This window comes from Salmo trutta, chromosome 2, assembly GCF_901001165.1.
Source record: "Salmo trutta chromosome 2, fSalTru1.1, whole genome shotgun sequence".
Classification (NCBI taxonomy): domain Eukaryota; kingdom Metazoa; phylum Chordata; class Actinopteri; order Salmoniformes; family Salmonidae; genus Salmo; species Salmo trutta.
Genome location: NC_042958.1, coordinates 75,152,038 through 75,175,012, shown reverse-complemented (window position 1 = coordinate 75,175,012; position 22,975 = coordinate 75,152,038). Strand labels below are relative to the sequence as shown.

The window sequence follows — 22,975 nt, the reverse complement described above, 5'->3', positions numbered from 1 at the left end:
CTTCACTAGTCTACATCTCTTCCCCTAAACTCAGAAAGCTCTCTACAATCTTAACCCTTCTCTACCCCTGTCTTTCCGCTAACGATCTTTACTAAGTGAAACATTTTTCTTTCATTATAGTCAAAACAACATAACTTCTGTTCACAGGGAGCCCACTTTAATTTATTATCTCTTGTTTCACTGGTTGTACTTTCCCATATGGTGCCTTGTGACCCTGCTCTACCACATAGTTTACTAATGTGGCAATGTTTGGTATATGAGTTTCTTCGTCTTTTCATGCCAATAACAAATCCACTACATATTGTATCAACACAGAACACCCAAATCTACACCCTTTAGCGATTGCTTGAATGTGGCGTGATACAAAGTTTAACTATTTTTAAACATAATTTGTGCTCTTGACCATATATACTGCCAATTGTAATATGTTACCTAATATCCACTGTCCTTTGATTCTCACAAGGATTATTCAACCCCAAAATCCGCTAAGGAACAGGGCTGATCCAAGCTCTCTGATTCATTATGCATAATACTTTTCTTGCCACAAGGCAGTCAAGCACCCAAGCTAACTGGCTAACGTTGGCGATCTAATTTAGCTAACGCTACTTCCAGACACAAACAAGAGAATACATCTTCACTCTCCATTCTACTCACCAGCAGAGCTGGTTAGGCTCTTTACATGTTTATTAAAAATGTTGGCGACTAACTGTGCTGCTGGCAATAATTCAAATTCTGTTATTTCCCTGACGTTTACTGACACCGGCTATATTCAACCCGGCGTTGAACATTCATTCAGTTATTCTGCACTCTGGTACATTCAAACTAGTGCTTTGCAATCTGAACAAATAGCCTGAGCGAATTTACCAAGTACCTTATTTAACAATATCCATTCTCAAATACTGCGGTTAGTGCGATTACTCTGATAGAACGCTAACATCAATATGCTGGTGTATTGAGCTAATAATTCTTCTTTTATATCATTGTGCCAAGTCACAATTCTCTAAGATTGGAATTTTTCTTTCAGTAGGCTCGAATTTTATCCATGATTAGATTGTATTTCCATATTTGAGCCAAATTGGTAGAATGCTCGCAAGCTTCTTTCAGTGACTCATTGGCTTTATTAAAATACTCTAGCTCCGTTTTACAGGGAGAAACGGGGCCGTTAATCTACATTTCAATAGTTATTATTCCCAAACCTTTCCCTTCTATAATACACACCTTCTATTAACCATTTTCCAAGGTACCGCTACCCACTTCCCTGGATAATAATTAATTGGTCTCGGCACTCAATACCTTGTATTAGAACCTATACTATTGTCACGGTTGTCGTAAGGAGAAGCGGACCAAAGTGCAGCGTGTGTCGTTCCACATTTTGTTTACACTGTGAAACTATGCAAATACATAAACATAAACTAAAGAACAAAAACAACAAACCGTGACGCAGAGATGAAACATACACTACTCAAAAAACAATCTCCCACAAACCCAGCTGGAAAAAAAACCCTACTTAAGTATGATCTCCAATTAGAGACAACGAGGACCAGCTGCCTCTAATTGGAGATCATCCCAAACAAAACCCAACATAGAAATACAAAACTAGAACCTGACAACATAGAAAAACTAAACTAGAACACCCCCTGTCACGCCCTGACCTACTCTACCATACAAAATAACCGCTTTCTATGGTCAGGACGTGACAACAATAGCGTCTGCAAATTTATTACTGGAGAATACGGATGACTTAATGCCTTATTCCAGTATTGCGCCTCAAATATCACTATTATTTATAACCCATATTACCAAAATGATTCACACTTGTCTTCCTATTTCCACATAATCTTTCATGTATTATCTTCCTGATCTGTTCTAACGCTACTGATATTCTTGTTTCTGGGTTTATTTGTCTGTTTATTCCTTTAGCATCCTGTGATATTCATATTTATTCTTTGCTCCCTAGTTTCATTTTATTGTGCTATTAACTTTATTACAACCACTCTCTTTCTCTTGTTCTTAGATTTCTCCCTATTGGTCCAGGGCTAAATCTTCCTAACGGTCTGTTAAGGAGATGGTTATCTTTCAAATGGTGTAAAATAGTTTATTGTTTGAGAAATTGAAATTATTAGATTTTTGCTGTTTTGAATTTCCCGCCATGCTAGCAATCCCGTCACTGGGATTCTGAGTGTGAAGCAGAGGTTGGTATAAAAAACAGAGTAATATTGTTAGGGTAGACTACATGTAAACATTGCCTTCTAGGTGGAAGAGAATAAGCATGGTTTGGCTTGTTTTATTTTCTAAACCTTAAGATGGGTGACAGTCACGAAGACATTGATAAGGAGGGTTGATGTACATTTAAAGAGTGTTGACAGTTTGTTATGGTGAGTTTTTTTGATAGGGCTCTAATGATGCAAAATTTTAGTGATACAAGGTACAAGGTTAAATAATGAATAGAGTATGAATGGAGAGTACTACGCTCGCTGCATTTGGGGGAATGCTGCGATGCAAGCCATGTCAGCTGTCATGACGTGGCCCTTTCTGGGTATAGATCATGGCTTCCCTCTCTCTCCTACACCCAGGTTCTGTTATCTCAGGTCGTATATTTCTGGTGGAGACTCTCTCCCCCGGTCATGCAGAAAGAGAGTCACAGAGAGAACAAAGGATTTCACATAAACTCCTAAATCCCCAAAATGGTCATTTGAAACAAAATGTCCACTTGTGAAAAGGTGGGAATGGTCCGTGGACACTTAAGGGATGGGTATGGCGAGTGCGTTTCATTTGGTGACCTTAGAGAGGACAGGAAACACACACAACTATATCTCTGAATGTGTACATTTCTCAATTATGAGGTTGCATCTAATTCTTGTATAAAATGAATGAGTAAAGATGAAACTATTTGTGAAATGATGTAATGTGAGAGAATTGTATTCTCTTTAAAGTTTAACTAAGTCATTGGTCCGCCCCCATGAGCACAGAGACGATCAGCGTCATGGAACCGCCCTTTCCTATTGTTACGAATAAAACCCCCTCTTGAGGAAATCCTCTTCAGACCACGCGTACCTCGGTGGACACTGAGGGGGCACAGGTTTGAGTTTAGACTAAGCAAACCCACAGAGTGAGCTGTGATTGGGAATAGTTAAGCTCTAAAAGACTTACCCAAGAAGACACAGCTCTAATCACAGTCAAATGTGTTTCCAAGGGGTATGACTACTTTTGCAAGGCACTGTAACATCCAATACCAAGGGTCAGCCAAAACCATATGTATTTGGAGAGTGAAGCTAAAATGTGAAATGTGGATCTATAGTCCAGAATTTTTTATTTCAAATAAAAGGATTCATATATTATAACTTTTATACACGTTAAGTGAATTTGTCCAAATACTTTTGGCTTCTTGAAATTGGGAGGACTATATACATAAAGTGATTTAATTCCTAAATTGTAAAAAGGTGACCTTGTCTACTATCGCCTCATATGAAACAATTTATCTCAAATCCAAAATGGTGGAGATAAGAGTAAAATTGTACATTTTAGCTTCACTGTCAAAATACATATGGTGTTGAGTGTACAGTATATCCTCAATTCATTCTAGGATATTAGTTGAAGTAAACATACCATCCACCTCACTTTCTGCTCCTGACCCTTTATTATGTAACAAATAGAAATGTCTGTTTTATTTTAAAGCTGCACTATGCAGAAATTGCTCCGCAATGTCATGGTAGCTCATATCAGCTGTTTGAAGCTGTTGTACAAAACCGAAGTAAAAGACTCAATAACACAACTTAAGGATGGGAAGCATAGAAATAACGCACACTGTAGAACAGATCTACTGCTTCTTAGACTTGCTTTCAAGTAGAATGATGATCTGTAACTAACATTTCTATGTGAATTTGGTCGGGCCACCCAAAAGTTGCATATTGCCACTTTAACTACAAGGTCTATGCACTGCAAGTTAACTACAATTGGTGTTGCACTAGGATTAGCCTGTAAATACAGTCACAAGAATTTCAATGTACCGCAGATTTACCTCCTTTGCAGTTCTATTGGCAAGAATTTTGAGAATAGGGAAAATCATTTGCCCCGGATGCACTGGACACTCTGAAACAATAAATACATGGATTTATTTAATCACCACCCACCAGAACATGAATAAAGTTAGCGTGCCAGTCATTTGCATTATTCATTTTACATCCATGCCTAGCCTTAGCCAAATAACAATTTCTAAGAGTTTAGTCTGTCACCATAGGAGAACCCTTTTTTGGTTCCGGGTAGACAAAGGGTTCTACATGGAACCCAATAGAGTTCTACCTGGAACCAAAAAGGTTTGAACCTAGAACAAAAAAGGGTACTCCTTTAGGGACAGCTGAAGATCCCTTTTGGAACCCTTTTTTCTAAGAGTGTACAGTATGCCTGCCTCCTGAAAAGTAGGGGACCATCAATTACTGGAATTGTTTTATAAGTTTATTAAAAACATAATTGAAGTTATTGACAATTAACATTTATGAATAAACAATATAAGTTAGATACTGATTTACCTTTTTGCATGTAGTCATATTTCCTCTTCCTTGGTCGGGGTTGGATGGGGTTGACTGTGTCATGCTCAGCGGGTTGGAGGGTTTTTTGAGGGTGACAGGGTGACAGGACTTTCTCCCCTTCTTCTTTGGTTCGGTTTGGGTGTTGCTGGTCTCCTGGGTGGTGGGGGTTATTGGGGGTTGAACCTGGATGGGGATCCGGGTGTAGCTGGTCTGCTGGGGATTATTGGGGGTTCAACTTGGTTGAGGACGGGGGTGTAGCTGGTCTGCGGGGATATCGGGGGTTCAACCTGGTTGAGGATTTTTTTATTTTACCTTTATTTAACTAGGCAAGTCAGTTGAGAACAAATTCTTATTTACAATGACGGCCTAGGAACAGTGGGTTAACTGCCTTGTTCAGAGGCAGAACGACAGATTTTTACCTTGTCAGCTCAGGGATTCGATCTAGCAACCTTTCGGTTACTGACCCAACACTCTAACCACTAGGCTACCTGTCACCCCATGGGGGTGTATCTGGTCTCCTGGGCGGTGGGGGATATCGGGGGTTCAACCTGGGTGAGGATGAGGGTGTAGCTGGTCTCCTGGGGGCCAACAGTTCTTGGGCAGCAACAGGAGGAGGGCTGTAGTGTGGGGGCATGGGTGTTGATTGCCACTGCGAAATAGAACATATTAAGGAAATGGGACAGACAAGTGGACAACAGTTTCCAATTGGCAGAGGTGGCCATGTATATTTAAGCAATAAGGCCCGAGGAGGTGTGGTATATGGCCAATATACCACGGCTAAGGGCTGTTCTTTAGCATGATGCAATGTGGAGTGCCTGGACTCAGCCCTTAGCTGTGGTATATTGACCACATATCACAAACCCCAGAGGTGCGTTATTGCTATTAGAAACTGGTTACTAATGTAATTAGAGCAGTAAATAAAATGTTTTGTCATACCCGTGGTATTAGGTTTGATATACCAAGGCTTTCAGCCAATCAGCATTCAGGGCTGGAACCACCCAGTTTATAAATAAACTTCTACACAGGATATGTGAAAAGAATGTGTTGAAATGTTGCGTGCCTTTAACTTCTTTGGGATAGGGGGCGGTATTTTGACATCCGGATGAAAAGTGTGCCCAAAGTAAACTGCCTGCTACTCAGGCCCAGAACCTAGGATATGAATATAATTGGTAGATTTGGATAGAAAACACTCCAAAGTTTCTAAAACTGTTAAAATGATGTCTGTGAGTATAACAGAACTGAAATGGCAGGCGAAACCCCGAGGACAAACCATCCCCCCCCAAAATAAAATCATCCTACCACTGATTTCAATGGCTGGCACTTTTATAATAGGGCGAAATTGTGCCCGATTGCAGTTCCTAGGGCCCTCTCTGACCATTCCTTGGGCTTCTTGACTCTTTTTATTGAAAACTTAGGATCTTTGCTGTAACGTGACACTTCCTACGGCTCCCATAGGCTCTCAGAACCCGGGAAAAACCTGAATGATGTCGAGGCAGCCCCTGGCTGAAAAACATTAGCGCCTTTGGTAAGTGGTCTATCAGAGGACAATGAGACTGAAGCGCGTGCACGAGGCGACCCCATGTTTTTATTTTCTCTCTCTTTATACTAAAACACGGTTTCCCGGTCGGAATATTATCGCTTTTTTACGAGAAAAATTGCATAAAAATTGATTTTAAACAGCGGTTGACATGCTTCGAAGTACGGTAATGGAATATTTAGAAATTTCTTGTCACGAAACGCGTCGGGTGCATTCTGACGAAGAACAGCAAAGGTAATAACATTTTTTTTATAGTAAATCTGACTTTGGTGAGTGCTAAACTTGGTGGGTGTTTAACCTCTCTGGGGTATGTGGGACGAACTCGTCCCACCTACGTAACAGCTACTGAAATTCCAGTGGCGCGATTTTTGAATCGTTAGAAATACTATTACTTCAATTTCTCAAACATATGACTATTTTACAGCTATTTAAAGACAAGAATCTCGTTAATCTAACCCCACTGTCCGATTTCAAAAAGGCTTTACAACGAAAGCAAAACATTAGATTATGTCAGCAGAGTGCCCAGCCAGAAAAAATCAGACAGCCATTTTTCAAGCTAGCATATCATGTCACATAAACCCAAACCACAGCTAAATGCAGCACTAACCTTTGATGATCTTCATCAGATGACACACCTAGGACATTGTGTTATACAATACATGCATGTCTGTTCAATCAAGTTCATATTTATATCAAAAAACAGCTTTTTTGCATTAGCATGTGACGTTCAGAAAAAGCATAACCCCCGCAAACTTCCGGGGAATTTACTAACAGTTTGCTAAATTACTCACGATAAACGTTCACAAAAAGCATAACAATTATTTTAAGAATTATAGATACATTACTCCTCTATGCACTCGATATGTCCGATTTTAAAATAGCTTTTCGGATGAAGCACATTTTGCAATAATCTAAGTACATAGCCCGGCATTACAGGGCTAGCTATTTAGATACCCACCCAGGTCAGCCTCCACCAAAATCACATTTCCTATAAGAAAATGTTCTTACCTTGCTTGTTCTTCATCAGAATACACTGCCAGGACTTCTACTTCAATAACAAATGTTGGTTTGGTCCCAAATAATCCATCGTTATATCCAAACAGCGACGTTTTGTTCGTGAGTTCTAGAATGCTTCTTCACGGTCCCGCGCATGGCGCATTGGCGTGTCAAAAATGTCTAAATATTCCATTACCGTACTTCGAAGCATGTCAACCGCTGTTTAAAACCAATTTTTATGCCATTTAACTCGTAGATTAGTGATAATATTCCGACCGGGAGTATGCATTGAGCCTAAACAGCCGAATAAAATTTCTCCTCAGGAGCGACTCATGCACGCGCCTCATTCAAAGGTCCTCGGAGCAGCCACTTACAAAAGGTGATAATGTGTTTCAGCCTGAGGCTCCCTCGTAAACCTTCAGTTATTTCCCGGGCTCTGAGAGCCTATCGGAGCCCTGGGAATTGTCACGTTACAGCTAAGATCCTTACTTTTCAATAAAAAGATGCAAGACGCACGACTCCTTGTCAGACAGGGTACTTCCTGCTTGAAACCTTGTCAGGTTTTTGCCTGCCATAGGAGTTCTGTTATACTCACAGACACCATTCAAACAGTTTTAGAAAATTCAGAGTGTTTTCTATCCAAACCTGAACAATAACATGCATATTCTAGCTTCTGAGTTGGTGTAGGAGGCAGTTAAAAATGGGAACATATTTTTTCCAAAATTCTCAATACTGCCCCCTAGCCCAGATAGGCTAAATAGCTAGCCCTGTGATGCCGGGCTATCGACTCAGAATATTGCAAAATGTGCTTTCACCAAAAAGCTATTTTAAAATCGGACATAGCGAGTGCATAAAGGAGTTCTGTATCTATAATTCTTAAAATAATTATGTTTTTTATGAATGTTTATCGTGAGTAATTTAGTAAATTCACCGGAAGTGTTCGGTAGGAATGCTAGTCACATTCACCGGTTTGCCGCCTTCTGAGAGCCTATGGGAGCGTTAGAAAATGTCACGTTATGCCAGAGATCCCCTGTTTTGGTTAGAGATGATCAAGAAGGCCAAGAAATAGTCAGAGAGATTGCTTCCTGTTTGGAATCTTCTCAGGTTTTGGCATGCCAAATGAGTTCTGTTATACTCACAGACACCATTCAAACAGTTTTAGAAACTGTAGGGTGTTTTCTATCCAAATCAAACAATTATATGCATATTCTAGTTACTGGGCAGGAGTAGTAACCAGATTAAATCGGGTACGTTTTTTATCCGGCCGTGCAAATACTGCCACCTATCCCCAACAGGTTAACCGCTGTATATGTAGGATACTTATTTTAATTTAAAAAAATAACTGAGCATTAAGATGTACTTCATTTATAAGTGGATTACATCACAACAACTACAGGTTATGTACAAAAATGTAAAGAATGTGAATGATGTATAATAAGATGACCATTGGATAGATATACATTCACTGTGGATGGGAGCATTGCTGTCTTGTTGACACAATTCATCCATTATTTGCTCCACAAGGTATACAACTGTCTTTAGAAAGGCTTTGCAAAGACAAGTTGAACTAGCTCTATTAGGCAGGGGTGTCAAACTCATTCCACAGATGGCCGAGTGTCTGCGGGTTTTTGGTTTTTCATTTCAACCAGCACCTAACGTTAGATAACCAGGTGAGGGTAGTTCCTTAGTAATTTGTGACCTTCATTTATCAATCAAGGGTGGAGAAAAAACCTGCAGACACTCGGACCTCCCATGGTAGGAGTTTGACACGCGTGGATTAAAGTAATTAACTACTCAAACTAGTTTAATCAGGCGTGTAGATGTTGCCCAGAATAAAACCCTGCACCCACCATGAAACTCCATAGACTGTAGCCTAGCTCTCTAGCTAGCTAAAGCTAGCTAGCTAGCTGAAACTGTTGAGTAGGCCTATAGCTAAGATTTTCATTGAAAACCTTGACAAATCAGTTAAAATGCATAGTGGTTTGAGAAATGTCATAAAAAGCAAAAAATGTATATCCATAACATTACATACTAGCAATTACAACCACATTGTTTTATTGCATACTTCACTTACTGGGGAAGAGGATGATACGCATGGGAGGATCGGGTATGTTCCAAGTAGGTCAACATACACCGATTCTGCACAGAATAACAATATACATTCAAACTGCCTGAAAAGCGTTTCTTCGATTCATTTAATTTGATATTCTTACATAAGCCGAACAACGCAGAAAGTAAACTCCCCTGCAGCTGATTGCGTTGACGAGCTGGAACATGCTTCGCATTACATTGGGTTGAAGTTGCCTATGTACAGTACTGATCTTGGGTCCGTTTTCCGGAGAGCTGAAAATCAAGCATAGGAAACAGCATTGGCATTAATAAAACCCTTTTTCCCACGAATTAAGTCGCATGTAAATGTGCGTCTTTTCTCACAAATTCTGTTCAGCAAGTCTAAAACAGTACATATAGGCATACAACTACACATTTTAAAACAGGGTTAAATAAAGACAACATTTATGTATATTCATAAAGTTGAATTAGCCATAAAGAAGAACAAAAATGAAAAATAGGCTATCACGTCTATGGTTGTTGCAAAGGCTTGTGTGAAGCCTACTGGTTAAATATGTATTTTCGCCAGAATTCAGTAGCACATACATTTTTGTATTTTCTCACGAATTAAGCCACACACAAACGCATGACATTTGGTGAAAAGCATTATGTACATATATGCACGAATTGAATGTGAGATTTTATTTATAATATCTTATAATAAGACAGGCTTACAGTATATGTTATGTCTTTCAGTCAACACACTAATAATGGCTGATATTTAGTCAAGATCATGAGATGATTATTATGCATTAAAGTCTGTTATAATCTATATCAAAGATTTTTAAAACTGCCATTTGTTTAACAAAAACAAATATTCACACAATACCCATGTATGAGGTGACTCAGCATCATTATGCAGTTAATCATTTTGCCACTAGATGTCTCTAACACTCTTCCTCTGAGTGTACCACAGACAGCAGTGGACATAGCAGCCTACACAACTTTGCCTAAGGATGGCAGCATTACTCTTCCACTGAATTTGGTGATGTGTACTGTGCATTTGGAAAGCATTTAGACCCCTTAACTTTTTACACATTTTGTTACGATACAGTCTTATTCTAAAATGCATTAATTATTTTTTTCCCCTCATCAATCTACACACAACACCCCATAATGACAAAGAGAACACGGGGTTTTACTTCTTTATTTCTGGCCATTTTGAGCCTGTAATCAAACCCACAAATGCTGATGCTCCAGATACTCAACTAGTCTAAAGAAGGACAGTTTTATTGCTTCTTTAATCAGGACAACAGTTTTCAGCTGTGCTAACATAATTGCAAAAGGGTTTTCTAATGATCAATTAGCCTTTTAAAATGATAAACTTGGATTAGCTAACACAACGTGCCATTGGAACACAGGAGTGATGGTTGCTGATAATGGGCCTATGTAGATATTCCTTAAAAGAATCAGCCGGTTCCAGCTCCAATAGCCACTTACAACATTAACAATGTCTATACTGTATTTCTAATCATTTTGATGTTATTTTAAATGGACAAAAAAACATAGCTTTTCTTTCAAAAACAAGAATTTCTAAGTGTTCCCAAACCTTTTTCAGACCATATTAATTAACCATGACTATCAAGAAATTGTTATACATCTCCCATTTCACATGTTTCTTCTGTTGCAGTTTGCAGCAGCATTGACAGACGTGTCAACATGACAAATGCATTCGAGTTTTGAACAGCTGTCCCCATAGGAGAACCCTTTTGGTTCCAGTTAGAACCCTCTGTGAAAAGGGTTCTACCTGGAACCTAAATGGGTTATACCTGGAACCAAAAAGGGTTCTTCAAAGGGTTCTCCGATGTGGACAGCCGAAGATCCCTGATTGGTTCCAGAAAGCACCTGTTTTCTAAGAGTGTATGCCTTTAGGGGTGGGGGGTGGGAATGCAGTTGTTGTTCAATCACTACATGAATATTGAAATATGGGTTATGCATATTAATAAGTTGTGAACCATTACATATAGGCCTCTGTCTTTTCTTGCTGATTTTCCTACAGTAAAACTGTAAATGGAGTGAAAGTTCAAAGACTATGTTGCTAACATACAAAAGCTGGCCTCAATCTTTGACAAGTAAGATGTCCAGTTCCAGTTATGATTTTGGCAAATAATGTTCAATACTGTTTGTGTGTGTGGTTTCTTAAAGTACAGAATGTAGAGAAATTGTTAGTAATAACAATAGCAGGATATACAGTAGCAATAAAACAATATTACAATGAAGTAAAATACCACTGCTCTAAATATAAGTTGCATTGACAAAATCACAATTATGAATGATATGTTACCCCATTCAGGAAACTAGGTGTATGTCGCAAGTCACGACTTCACAGTAGAGCCGTTTGAATGTAAAACATTTTTTTTTAATCAAAATGCGTTTATTTTGGCTGAAATGCATTCTCGAACATGTGAACTTTCATGTGCCTTACTAAAACTTGTATACCATCTGTAAATACGAATAAAGTTGTTTAATTACAAGCCTAGTTGGTTTAGCCAAAGAAAAAGACAGGGACCTTCCCGATAGCCATGATTGGCTGAGATAATGAGTGAGCTGGACATGCCGAGAGATGAGGTTCAGATTGGTCTGCGGTGTAGCACGTGTCTGTCTATAACATGAGCTGCTCGTTATGCATAGATGATCCTTTCTACAGCAGTTTTTTAAAGATATAATGTTAGCCATGGAGAACTGAAAATATGGTGCTACTACTCTCAATAACATTGTTGCCCTGAATCGACAAAGGTCAGTGAGGAAAAGTTGTGATGGACTCTTTTCTGGAGGACGATCGTGCCATGCTGACTCTCTCTGACTCTGAAAATGAATCAGGCGATGAGGAAATCCCTGATTTAGGTAAAAACATTTTCATTGAAGAAGACGTAGAGTCTTCTGATGACCCTGATGGGGAAGAATCGGCGATCAGTGTTATCACATAATTTTTTCACGAGTTTTGAAATCAGTGGAACACAACGGGCCAAACAAGCTGTGCAAACTAAACGGAACAACACAGGACATCTTATTTAATAAAAAGGGTTGCAGTCTGCCGGGAAGCTTTGTATACAGGTAAGAACACATTGGCGCGTGACGTTCAGAAAATGTATTTCCCCAAAACTGCCGGTGAATCAGCACTATAATTTACAAAAATACTCGTCATAAACGTTGATAAAATATTAAACTGTTATTTAAAGAATTATAGACTAACATCTCCTGAATGCAACCGCATTGACAGATTTCAAAATAACTTTACTGGGAAAGTACACTTTGCAATAATTTGAGTACTGTGCTCAGGAAAATACACTACGCAAGCCGCCATTTTGGAGTCATCTAAATGCATAAATAGCATTAGAAATATTTACCTACCTTTAATAATCTTCATCAGAAGGCACTTCCAGCAATCCCAGGTCCACAACAAAGGTTGTTTTGTTCGATAAAGTTCATAATTTATGTCCAAATAACTCCATGTTGTTTGCACGTTCAGTAAGCTACACAAAATGTAGGAAAATGTCACGACAAAAAGTCAACAAAAAAAATCTATTTACGTTCGTTCAAACATGTCAAACGTAGTATAGCATCAATCTTTAGGGCCTTTATAACGTGAAACATCAGTAATATTCCAACCGGACCCATGCATTGTCTTGAAAAACGTTTTGGAACACAGCTACATCTCGCATGAATGCGTGCCAATGAACTGACATCCTTCCCTCGGTCACCAACTTCCCAGCCTTCTCATTCGGTCTCTGTTCATCATAGATGCCTCAAACAACTTTCAAAAGACTGTTGACATCTAGTGGAAGCTTTAGGAAGTGCAAAATGAGTCCTTAGTCACTGTGTGTTTGATTGGCAATGACTTGAAAAACCTACAGGCACCAGATTTTTCATTTCCTGGTTGTATTTTTCTCAGGTTTTTGCCTGCCATATGAGTTCTGTTATACTCACAGACACCATTCAAACAGTTTTAGAAACTTCAGAGTGTTTTCTATCCAAATCCACTAATGATATGCATATTCTAGTTTCTGGGACAGAGTAGTAACCTGTTTAAATTGGGTACGTTTTTAATCGGCCGTGAAAATACTGCCCCCTAGCCCAGACAGGTTAAACCACGTGAGTGTTGCTTCAGCAGTATGCTTAGGGTCATTGTCCTGCTGGAAGGTGAACCTCCGTCCCAGTCTCAATTCTCTGGAAGACTGAAACAGGTTTCCCTCAAGAATTTCCCTGTATTTAGCACCATCCATTACTCCTTCAATTCTGACCAGTTTTCTAGTACCTGCCAATGGAAAAACATCCCCACAGCATGATGCTGCCACCACCATGCTTCCCTGTGTTGGTGTGATGGTCTTCTCGGAGTGATGAGAGGTGATGGGTTTGCGCCAGACAGCATTTTCCTTGATTTCCAAAATGCTACATTTGAATCTCATCTGACCAGAGTACATTCTTCCATATGTTTGGGGAGTCTCCCAAATGCCTTTTGGCAAACACCAAACATGTTTGCTTATTTTTTTCTTTAACCTCTCTAGGGTATGTGGGACGAAATCGTCCCACCTACTCAACAGCCAGTGGAATCCATTTTTCAAGCTAGCATATAATGTCACGTAAACCACAGCTAAATGCAGCACTAACCTTTGATGATCTTCATCAGATGCCAATCCTAGGACATTATGTTATACAATACATGCATGTTTTGTTCAATCAAGTTCATATTTATATCAAAAACCAGCTTTTTACATTAGCATGTGACGTTCAGAACTAGCATACCCACCGCAAACTTCCGGTGAATTTACTAAATTACTCACGATAAACGTTCACAAAAAACATAACAATTATTTTAAGAATTATAGATACAGAACTCCTTTATGCAATCGCTGTGTCCGATTTTAAAATAGCTTTTCGGATGAAGCACATTTTGCAATATTCTGAGTAGATAGCCCAGCCATCACGGCTAGCTAATTTGACACCCACCAAGTTTGGCCCTCACCAAACTCCGATTTACTATTAGAAAAATGTGATTACCTTTGCTGTTCTTCGTCAGAATGCACTCCCAGGACTTCTACTTCAATAACAAATGTTGGTTTGGTTCAAAATAATCCATAGTTATGTTCAAATATCCTCTGTTTTGTTTGTGCGTTCAAGACACTATCCGAAGGGTGACGAAGGGTGACGCGCCCGACGCGTTTCGTGCCAAAAAAATTCTAAATATTCCATTACCGTACTTTGAAGCATGTCAACCGCTGTTTAAAATCAATTTTTATGCGATTTTTCTCGTAAAAAAGCAATAATATTCCGACCGGGAAACCGTGTTTACGTTCAAAGAAAATAAAAACATGGTGTCGCCTCGTGCACGCGCCTCAGTCTCATTGTTCTCTGATCGACAAGTATCCAAATGCGCTACTGTTTTTCAGCCAGGGCCTGCAAAGACATAATTCACCGGCTTTCCGCCTTCTGAGAGCCTATGGGAGCCGTAGGAAGTGTCACGTTACAGCAGAGATCCTCAGTTTTCAATAAAGAGAGTGTAGAAACCCAAGAAATGGTCAGAGAGGGCGCTTCCTGTAAGGAATCTTCTCAGGTTCCATATGAGTTCTGTTATACTCACAGACACCATTCAAACAGTTTTAGAAACTTTAGGGTGTTTTCAATCCAAAGCCAATAATTATATGCATATTCTAGTTCCTGGGCAGGAGTAGTAACCAGATTAAATCGGGTACGTTTTTTATCCGGCCGTGTAAATACTGCCCCCTAGCCCTAACAGGTTAATGAATTTTTCAGACTAGGCCTAATCCAAAAAAAATATCTGAATAAGCCTTTGTGTAGGCCACCTTTAGGCCTACACAGCACAGCCATTTTGGTAAGGCAGCACACAAAAAACGTTTTGATCAGCAAGAGCAGAGCAGCCTGGGGCTCAGCGTTGGAATATTCTTTGTGGTGTGTATTGCAGCCTAGTTTTATTTACACCATCCCAACAGCTATTTTAGAAGTATAACTTTGCTCTGTGCTTCCCTGAGCATGCACTTCGTAGCCTATAGGCTATGGATCATTTGATTGAGACCACACTAAATAGCCTATAGCCTAAATAGCCTCATCTCTGATTCTCCCCTGGGAGCCTATAAGCGCACTTGATAATGGCTATCTAGTGTGGTCTCAATCAAATGATTCATAGCCTATAGGCTACGAAGAGCCTGTAATTTCGGTAATTTGTGTGCTATTAAAAAAGATTCTGGTAATATGTAAAATGACTTAAATTGCATTCTTTTTTTATTAAAGTATTTTTTTCTCGGACCTGCATAAATGATAAATGCATGCAATACTTTTACTATGAAGGACATCTTTCCACCTGTACTCTTGTCCACGGTGTCCTGTGTCCTGCGAAAGCCCGCAGCCCTGTGCACTATTAATATTTTTGCGTTGACATGTAATGCTTACAGGACAAAGAACCGTTTCTAAAACTGCATATCAAAGGCTCTGGTCTGTCCAAGAAGTGAGGGTAATTGGTAGACATGTTCTCTTCTATCCACTTTGTTTGAATTATTATTTTGGGTATAGGGGAGGGTTACTTTTTTCAAGCGTTCAGGTAAAATATTTTATGCTGAAGGGAGGGCCATCCATTTTGATTTCAGAGAGGTCCGATTTTCTCCATGTAACCCATATTATAAATAACGTTCACTCCCTTATTGGAATTCCCTGTGACCTTGGGTAAAGACGCCATGTGCTTAAAATGGCATCCTTGTTGCGGCTGAGTGAAGACAGTCGAGATCATTGTAGTTGATCACTCCTCTGTCTGAACTACACACGTTTCACTATTAAAACATTAGGGTACTTTTCAATTAATAGAACATCTTTTGTGGTATGAAAGTTAGAAATGTTAACCAAACAGTGGATATTGTATTTGAACATACATTGCATTAAATACATACAGTACATCAAAGGTCACTTGGAAACAAAAATAGCCCACATCTAAAAAGGTAATTCCTTGTTCAAATGTTTCCAAACACATTGTTCAAATGTTGTCCATTGTTTAGCTCTCCTGACTTTTTGAAATCGTCCATACAATGCATATTATACTGCGGACAAGCACACACACTGTCCTTTGATTGAAGGGTGGGCCTATATCAAACCAAGAGTATTTTTCCATGAAGTAACTGGTTGCAGAGTGTTATTGGGCACGGGCTTGCCATGTGTTAAATCATCATAAAATAATAATGTCCCATCTGTGGAAACACTGAAAGGCAAACAAGGATTGCATCATATAGCTTTTGGAAACGACAGGGGAGGGGGACACTGAAGGGCTCTAGCTGATGTGAGATGATGTCATACAGGTGGCTGCAGACGTGAGAGCAGATTGCGGAGAACGCAGGGCACTGAAGGGGGCAGTCTGGTTTAGGAAAGAGCCGCACAAACTAGTAACAGTGTGCGAGTGAGCTGCAGGTGAATCCCTAACCTGTGAGAGTTTATCTTTCTCCAGCGCGTCAACTAAATGACGGGGTATGAGACAATGAAACCACAATGGAAGACAGGGATAAAACGCGTCCAAGTCACGAGAGAGGAAATACGAGCGCAATGACGGACTGTGCCATCAGGGAAAGGTAAAGACCGGAAAGCTGGCCATATGTTTAGACTGCTGCTGAATAAGTTAATTGAATGAGTGAACCTGACAAGACCAAAACAAATGTACACAGATCTCCTGAACTGAGACGCGCACATTTCATTCGGTGGAAAGAGTTTATTTTTCGTTTTTGAAGAGAGAAGCCAGCAGAAAACGTAAAGAATCATGGATACAGAGGGAATCACAGAGGACCACGGAGCCGACCACGGAGACGGGGATCTAGCGCAATCTGCTGCTATGAAACTGTCTGAGATAGGCGAAAGAACTAAACAACTAGGTACTAAATTCAAAGACCCTGAGCGACAGAGACGGATTATTCTAGTGATTGTCTGTGTAGCACTTCTATTAGATAACATGCTTTACATGGTAATTGTGCCGATCATACCAGACTATTTGGCAGAATTACAAAGTGAGGCAGATCACGCTTCGTTTAATGCACGAGTAATAAACGCCGGGAATTCCTCGAATCATACTATCTTTAAAGCCACCAAAGGCAACTTCGACCTGCAGATTGGTGTACTTTTTGCGTCCAAAGCCATATTGCAGCTTTTGGTCAACCCGTTGACCGGGACGTTCATTGACCGGGTCGGCTATGACCTTCCTCTGTTCATCGGACTCATCATAATGTTTTTTTCCACTTGTCTATTCGCCTTCGCCGATAATTACGTGGCTCTGTTCGCGGCGAGGAGCTTGCAGGGCTTGGGCTCAGCGTTCGCAGATACATCAGGCATCGCCATGATAGCGGATAAGTACACGGAGGAGGCGGAGAGGAGCAGAGCCCTGGGTATCGCCCTGGCATTCATCTCTTTCGGCAGCTTAGTGGCGCCTCCCTTCGGGGGCATCCTGTACGAGTTCTGTGGGAAACGGGTGCCCTTCATTGTGCTGGCCTGCATCTGTTTCACGGACGGCATGCTGTGCCTGACTGTGTTAAAGCCATTCTCCAGAGGGGAGAGAGAGAACATGCCCGTAGGCACCCCCATCTACAAACTGATGATCGACCCCTACATAGCTGTGGTGGCGGGTGCCCTGACCACCTGTAACATCCCGCTGGCCTTCCTGGAGCCCACCATCGCCAACTGGATGGAAGAAACCATGCACTCTTCCCAATGGGAGATTGGCCTCGCCTGGCTTCCCGCGTTCTTCCCGCATGTCCTGGGTGTGTACATCACCGTCAAACTCGCGGCTAAGTACCCACACCTGCAGTGGTTCTACGGGGCTTTGGGCATGGTGATAATCGGCGCCAGTTCGTGCACCGTGCCAGCCTGTAAAACCTTCGGCCAGCTGATGGGCCCACTGTGTGGCATCTGCTTTGGCATCGCCCTGGTGGACACGGCGCTACTGCCTACACTCGCTTTCCTGGTGGACTTGCGGCATGTGTCGGTGTACGGCAGTGTGTATGCCATCGCGGACATCTCCTACTGCGTGGCCTACGCCCTGGGCCCTGTGGTGGCCGGACAGATAGTCCACGACCTGGGCTTCATTCAGCTCAACCTGGGCATGGGCCTCGCCAACGTGCTTTACGCACCAGCGCTGTTCTTACTAAAGAACGTGTGCCAAATGAAACCTTCAAACTCGGAGAGAGGCATGCTACTGGAGGAAGGCCCCACGGGTCTCTACGACACAATAAAAACTCAGGAACGCGAGAGGAAGAGGAAGGGGTTAAGTAATGTTGTTGATGAGAATGGCATCGACAAGTATTCTGAAGAGGAGTCATTTGAGAATGCGTAAACTGTACAAAAAAAGAAGCGATGTAGCTATACTCTCAGTGTCATACTCCTTTGACCCAACCATTTACATTATTTAATTAGGAAATAAGATAACTCCAGATGAATCTCCTGTCTTCCAATTCAATCGGACAATGTCATCTGAAGAAGCATTCACAGTAGATTGCGCTAGTGTGTTGTTGTAAGATATTTGTTAAAGCTGAAAGTGTGTGCATTGTGCCAAAACATTGATTCCATATCATATTCATGGACCTGTGTAAACGGAACATAACTTTTATTAAAAAAAATAAGTAATGAAATGTATTCGTCATTCAAAATATTATACCTTAGATGTATTTTGCCAGAATTGTGCTGCTAAAATCAATATGCAATATTTCACAAGACACTTTTAGGGGGAAATAGATGGGTTTGAATCCCCCGTCTTACTTTGTGTATTCTGTATTTAACATAATTTGGATGATGTATAGACTATCTGGAATGCATATCCTAAATGTATGATAGGACATTTCAACAATTGTTTATATGTGTATGTTAATGTACATATTAAATCAAGAGTATGTGAATGTACCAGTGCTTCATGTGTGTTATTGTCAAACGTATAATATGCATGCAATGATTGGCCCTTTAGCTACCAGTCTGCGTCGCTCCCTTATAATGCAAATAAACTATTTACATAACGTTATAGTTGAAAGGGTTGTAAGAAATTCACAAGTCAAAGTCACTAAAATCACAACACATTATTCACATCAAATTAAAATGTAATATGAACATAAATCTCAATCAAGACCAATAGGCTATAAACATACGGAAGGTTTAATTCGTTTCCTTTTTACATCGAAATATTTTATGCACAATTAAATATCAACAATTAATGTCTGATTTGAGAGCTTATGAAAAATATAAGCGATTCTACAAGTTTTAATCAACTGAACTAGAAAACGTTCGAAATGGAAATATTTTAAAGATCACGTTAATCCCCATTTAAGTTAAAAACTAAAAATGCCAAAACGAATTGAATCAGGCTCTTTGGTTAAACTTTTTGGTATTGGTTTAGCAGGTTACCAGTGAACCAATTATCCCATTCTTTAATTTCCCTGACCCTTAAATTCAGAGCATTTGTTTATTTCATTCCATATTTAATGTGACGGGATTGGAGAATGATTTATGTAGCCTAGTAGAACAATGGGCTATTACAGTATATAAACAATCCCAAACATAGGCTGCTTTATCATATAAAACCATGATCAGTCAAAAACACACTGCAATCTGGGCTACACGTGCATAAATGTAAGCTTGTAGGCCCAATGTCGGCTATATTTTAAAGAACAACAACAAAAGACAGAAATGATGGCACACTGTCGGAGAAAAATCTGAAAGCCAAAGAAGGAATAAAACGCTTCCATACACCTCGGCGTGAGCTACCAGTAAGTCTACCTGCACACGGTGTGTATAGCATACTGGACACGGTTTCTAACCCTTTCCTAAACAGGTGCGTTTAACACGCAAACTGTCAAATAAACTTATCCGTGAATGGCTCGCAAAGGGAGGAGCCTTGTTGCCAACAGGACTAGGTAACTTCAGCGTCCCTCCTAAGCTAACGAAGGTGCTGTGGATAGAATGCAGGGATGCTGAAACTGAGACTGGACGATAAAAGGATTCGTTTTGAGGAGATCTAGAAACATTAACGTTAGACTGTCTATCTACCGGAGACATTGATAATAGGCGAGATCACACCTGAACTTTTTGAAGCTGCCGAGGTAAAAGAAAAACCTCAGTATTTTTAGTAGTCTATATCGTGCCAATGAAAAACGGCAGCCCTGAATTAAATTCGAAATATTATACTTCTTGAGGTAAACTTATTAAAGGCACAGTCTGTTATTTCAACAAAGGCCCTCCATAATAAAATATAAGTAAATCTTTTTTTTTTTTTACAAATAAATAGGCTGATCCTGCCACTTTGTTTTGGAAGACTTCATAGACTTGAGGAAGCAAGGATATTGTTTGTTTCCAAAGACTCAATGACAACAAAAACAACAAATGTAGTAATACAACCTTACATTCCTGGTGATACTAAGCCCAAAAGGCATTTCGTTTTATAAGTTAATAAGAAATAATCCTACTCAATAACCCTGCTTGAATAATCACATTTCTATATTATAAATTGTTTAGCTACAGTTTTAATGAATTTGCGATATGAAAATAATACAAATATTTCAGCAATATCAACAATATACTTTCAGATTTTGCTGATAAGAGAAAGAATCATTAGATCATTTGTTTTGGTACTGTCCATATGTAGCTTGTTTTTGGTCGCAGGTTCAGGAATGACTGAATAATCACAACATTAACTGTCACTAACTCATAAGTCATAGTCAACCCATCAATAATATAATAATACTCTTAGCAAAAACTATTATCTTTATTTTGCAATATGTAGAATCTGAGAATAGAAAGGTTCAGAACTTTTGTGAAACATCACAGCACAGTTGAAAAATATATGGCAAATAGAAATCAAAACAGAATGGTGTTCAGAGGGGTTGAGTGGAGCTGAAGGATGGGACTAAAAACAAACAAAAAACATCTATTGTAAAATATACTGTGTCCGTAAATTGTGTATACTATGTATAAGCTGGAAGTAGAAGCCTAAGTGTTGTTGTCTGTTAGTTTACTCCAGTGAGGGGAGGGATGTTAGGGTTAGGGGAATGTATTTACCCCAAAAACATGGGGGATTGGAAATGATGCAGACAATTACATTGATGGAAGGCACAATCTGCAATATTAAAGCTGAACTATACCCCCCCCCCCAAAAAAAAAACTATATACTTTTACCATCTCATTTGATTGTCAGTTTATTTTTATATTGTTAAAAGGAATCAACAAATAAGGGAGCCATAGTCGGACATTGTCTTGTCTATTTAATTCACACATGCAGACAGCCATATCCAATTCTACATGCTTGACTGGACTTCCAAAGTTCCAGAATGCCAGTTCTGGAACGAGACCCATCGAAGGACCCCATGGACAGCAATGTAAATATATGCAACTCTTCTAAGTATGAGTGTATCCCCTTCAAAACTCCATGTCAATGTGTAAAAAAAAACATTTTTGGCATCTGAAATATCAGATGGCTTCTATTTTGAGCAGGATCTAGTACAATATGGCCGTGGTGTCAAAATATAAAGGCAGATAATGATGGAAAACAGTTTTACACACTTAAACATTCATAAATGTTCAATGAACTTCAATCAATCTGTAGCAATGTAGCAATCTGTAGTCTGTAGCCTATTAGGGACATATCTCAAAAGTTTAAAATCTAGGCAAATGTTTCAAAATATTCACTAAATATTAAAAAATTGCCCTGAGGCTATTACTCATCATTACAGAGTAATGAAAGATGGTGAAAGTCGGAAAATGTACACTAGGTTTGGGGTCACTTAGAAATGTCCTTGTTTTTGAAAGAAAGGCAATATTTTTGTCCATTAAAATAACATCAAATTGATCAGATATACAGTGTAGACATTGTTAATGTTATAAATTACTATTGTAGCTGGAAACGGCAGATTTTTTATGAAATATCTACATAGGCCATTATCAGCAACCATCACTCCTATGTTCCAGTGGCACGTTGTGTTAGCTAATCCAAGTTTATCATTTTAAAAAGGCTAATTGATCATTAGAAAACCCTTTTGCAATGATGTTAGCACAGCTGAAAACTGTTGTCCTGATTAAAGAAGCAATAAAACTGGCCTTCTTTAGACTAGTTAAGTATCTGAAGCTTCAGCATTTGTGGGTTTGATTACAGGCTCAAAATGGCCAGAAACAAAATAACTTTCTCCTGAAACTCGTTAGTCTATTCTTGTTCTGAGAAATGAAGGCTATTCCATGCGAGGAATTGCCAAGAAACTGAAGATCTCGTACAATGCTGTGTACTACTCCCTTCACAGAACAGCACAAACTGGCTCTAACCAGAATAGAAAGAGGAGTGGCAAGAGGACAAGTATATTAGTGTCTAGTTTGAGAAACAGACCCCTCACAAGTCCTCAACTGGCAGCTTTATTAAATAGTACCCGCAAAACACCAGTCTCACCGTCAACAGAGAAGAGGCGACTCTGGGATGCTGGCCTTCTAGGCAGAGTTGCAAAGAAAAAGCCATGTCACAGACTGGCCAATAAAAATAAAATAAAGATGGGCAAAAGAACACAGACACTGGACAGAGGAACTCAGCCTAGAAGGTCAGCATCCCGGAGTTGCCTCTTAACTGTTGATGTTAAGACTGGTGTTTTGTGAGTACTATTTAATGAAGCTGCCAGTTGAGAACTTATGAGGCATCTATTTCTCAAACTAGACACTCTAATGTGCTTGTCCTCTTGCGAAATGTGTACTTACATTTTTACATTCTGAAATCTTTCTCTGATTTATCATCCAAAGGGTCCCAGAGATAACATAAAGTGTCGTTTTGTTAGATAAAATACTTTTCATATCCTAAAATGTCCATATA

The 22,975-nt window shown here is 39.7% G+C and overlaps 1 protein-coding gene across 1 annotated transcript; it reads left to right on the top strand.

Annotated features, from left to right (window-relative positions):
- The first annotated feature begins 16,426 nt into the window (after positions 1–16,426).
- On the top strand, positions 16,427–19,077 carry LOC115162941 (probable vesicular acetylcholine transporter-A). Its single transcript, XM_029714480.1, has one exon. It carries the CDS (start codon positions 16,919–16,921, stop codon positions 18,479–18,481), a length of 1,563 nt encoding a protein of 520 aa, XP_029570340.1. The 5' UTR covers positions 16,427–16,918; the 3' UTR covers positions 18,482–19,077.
- Positions 19,078–22,975: the final 3,898 nt, after the last annotated feature.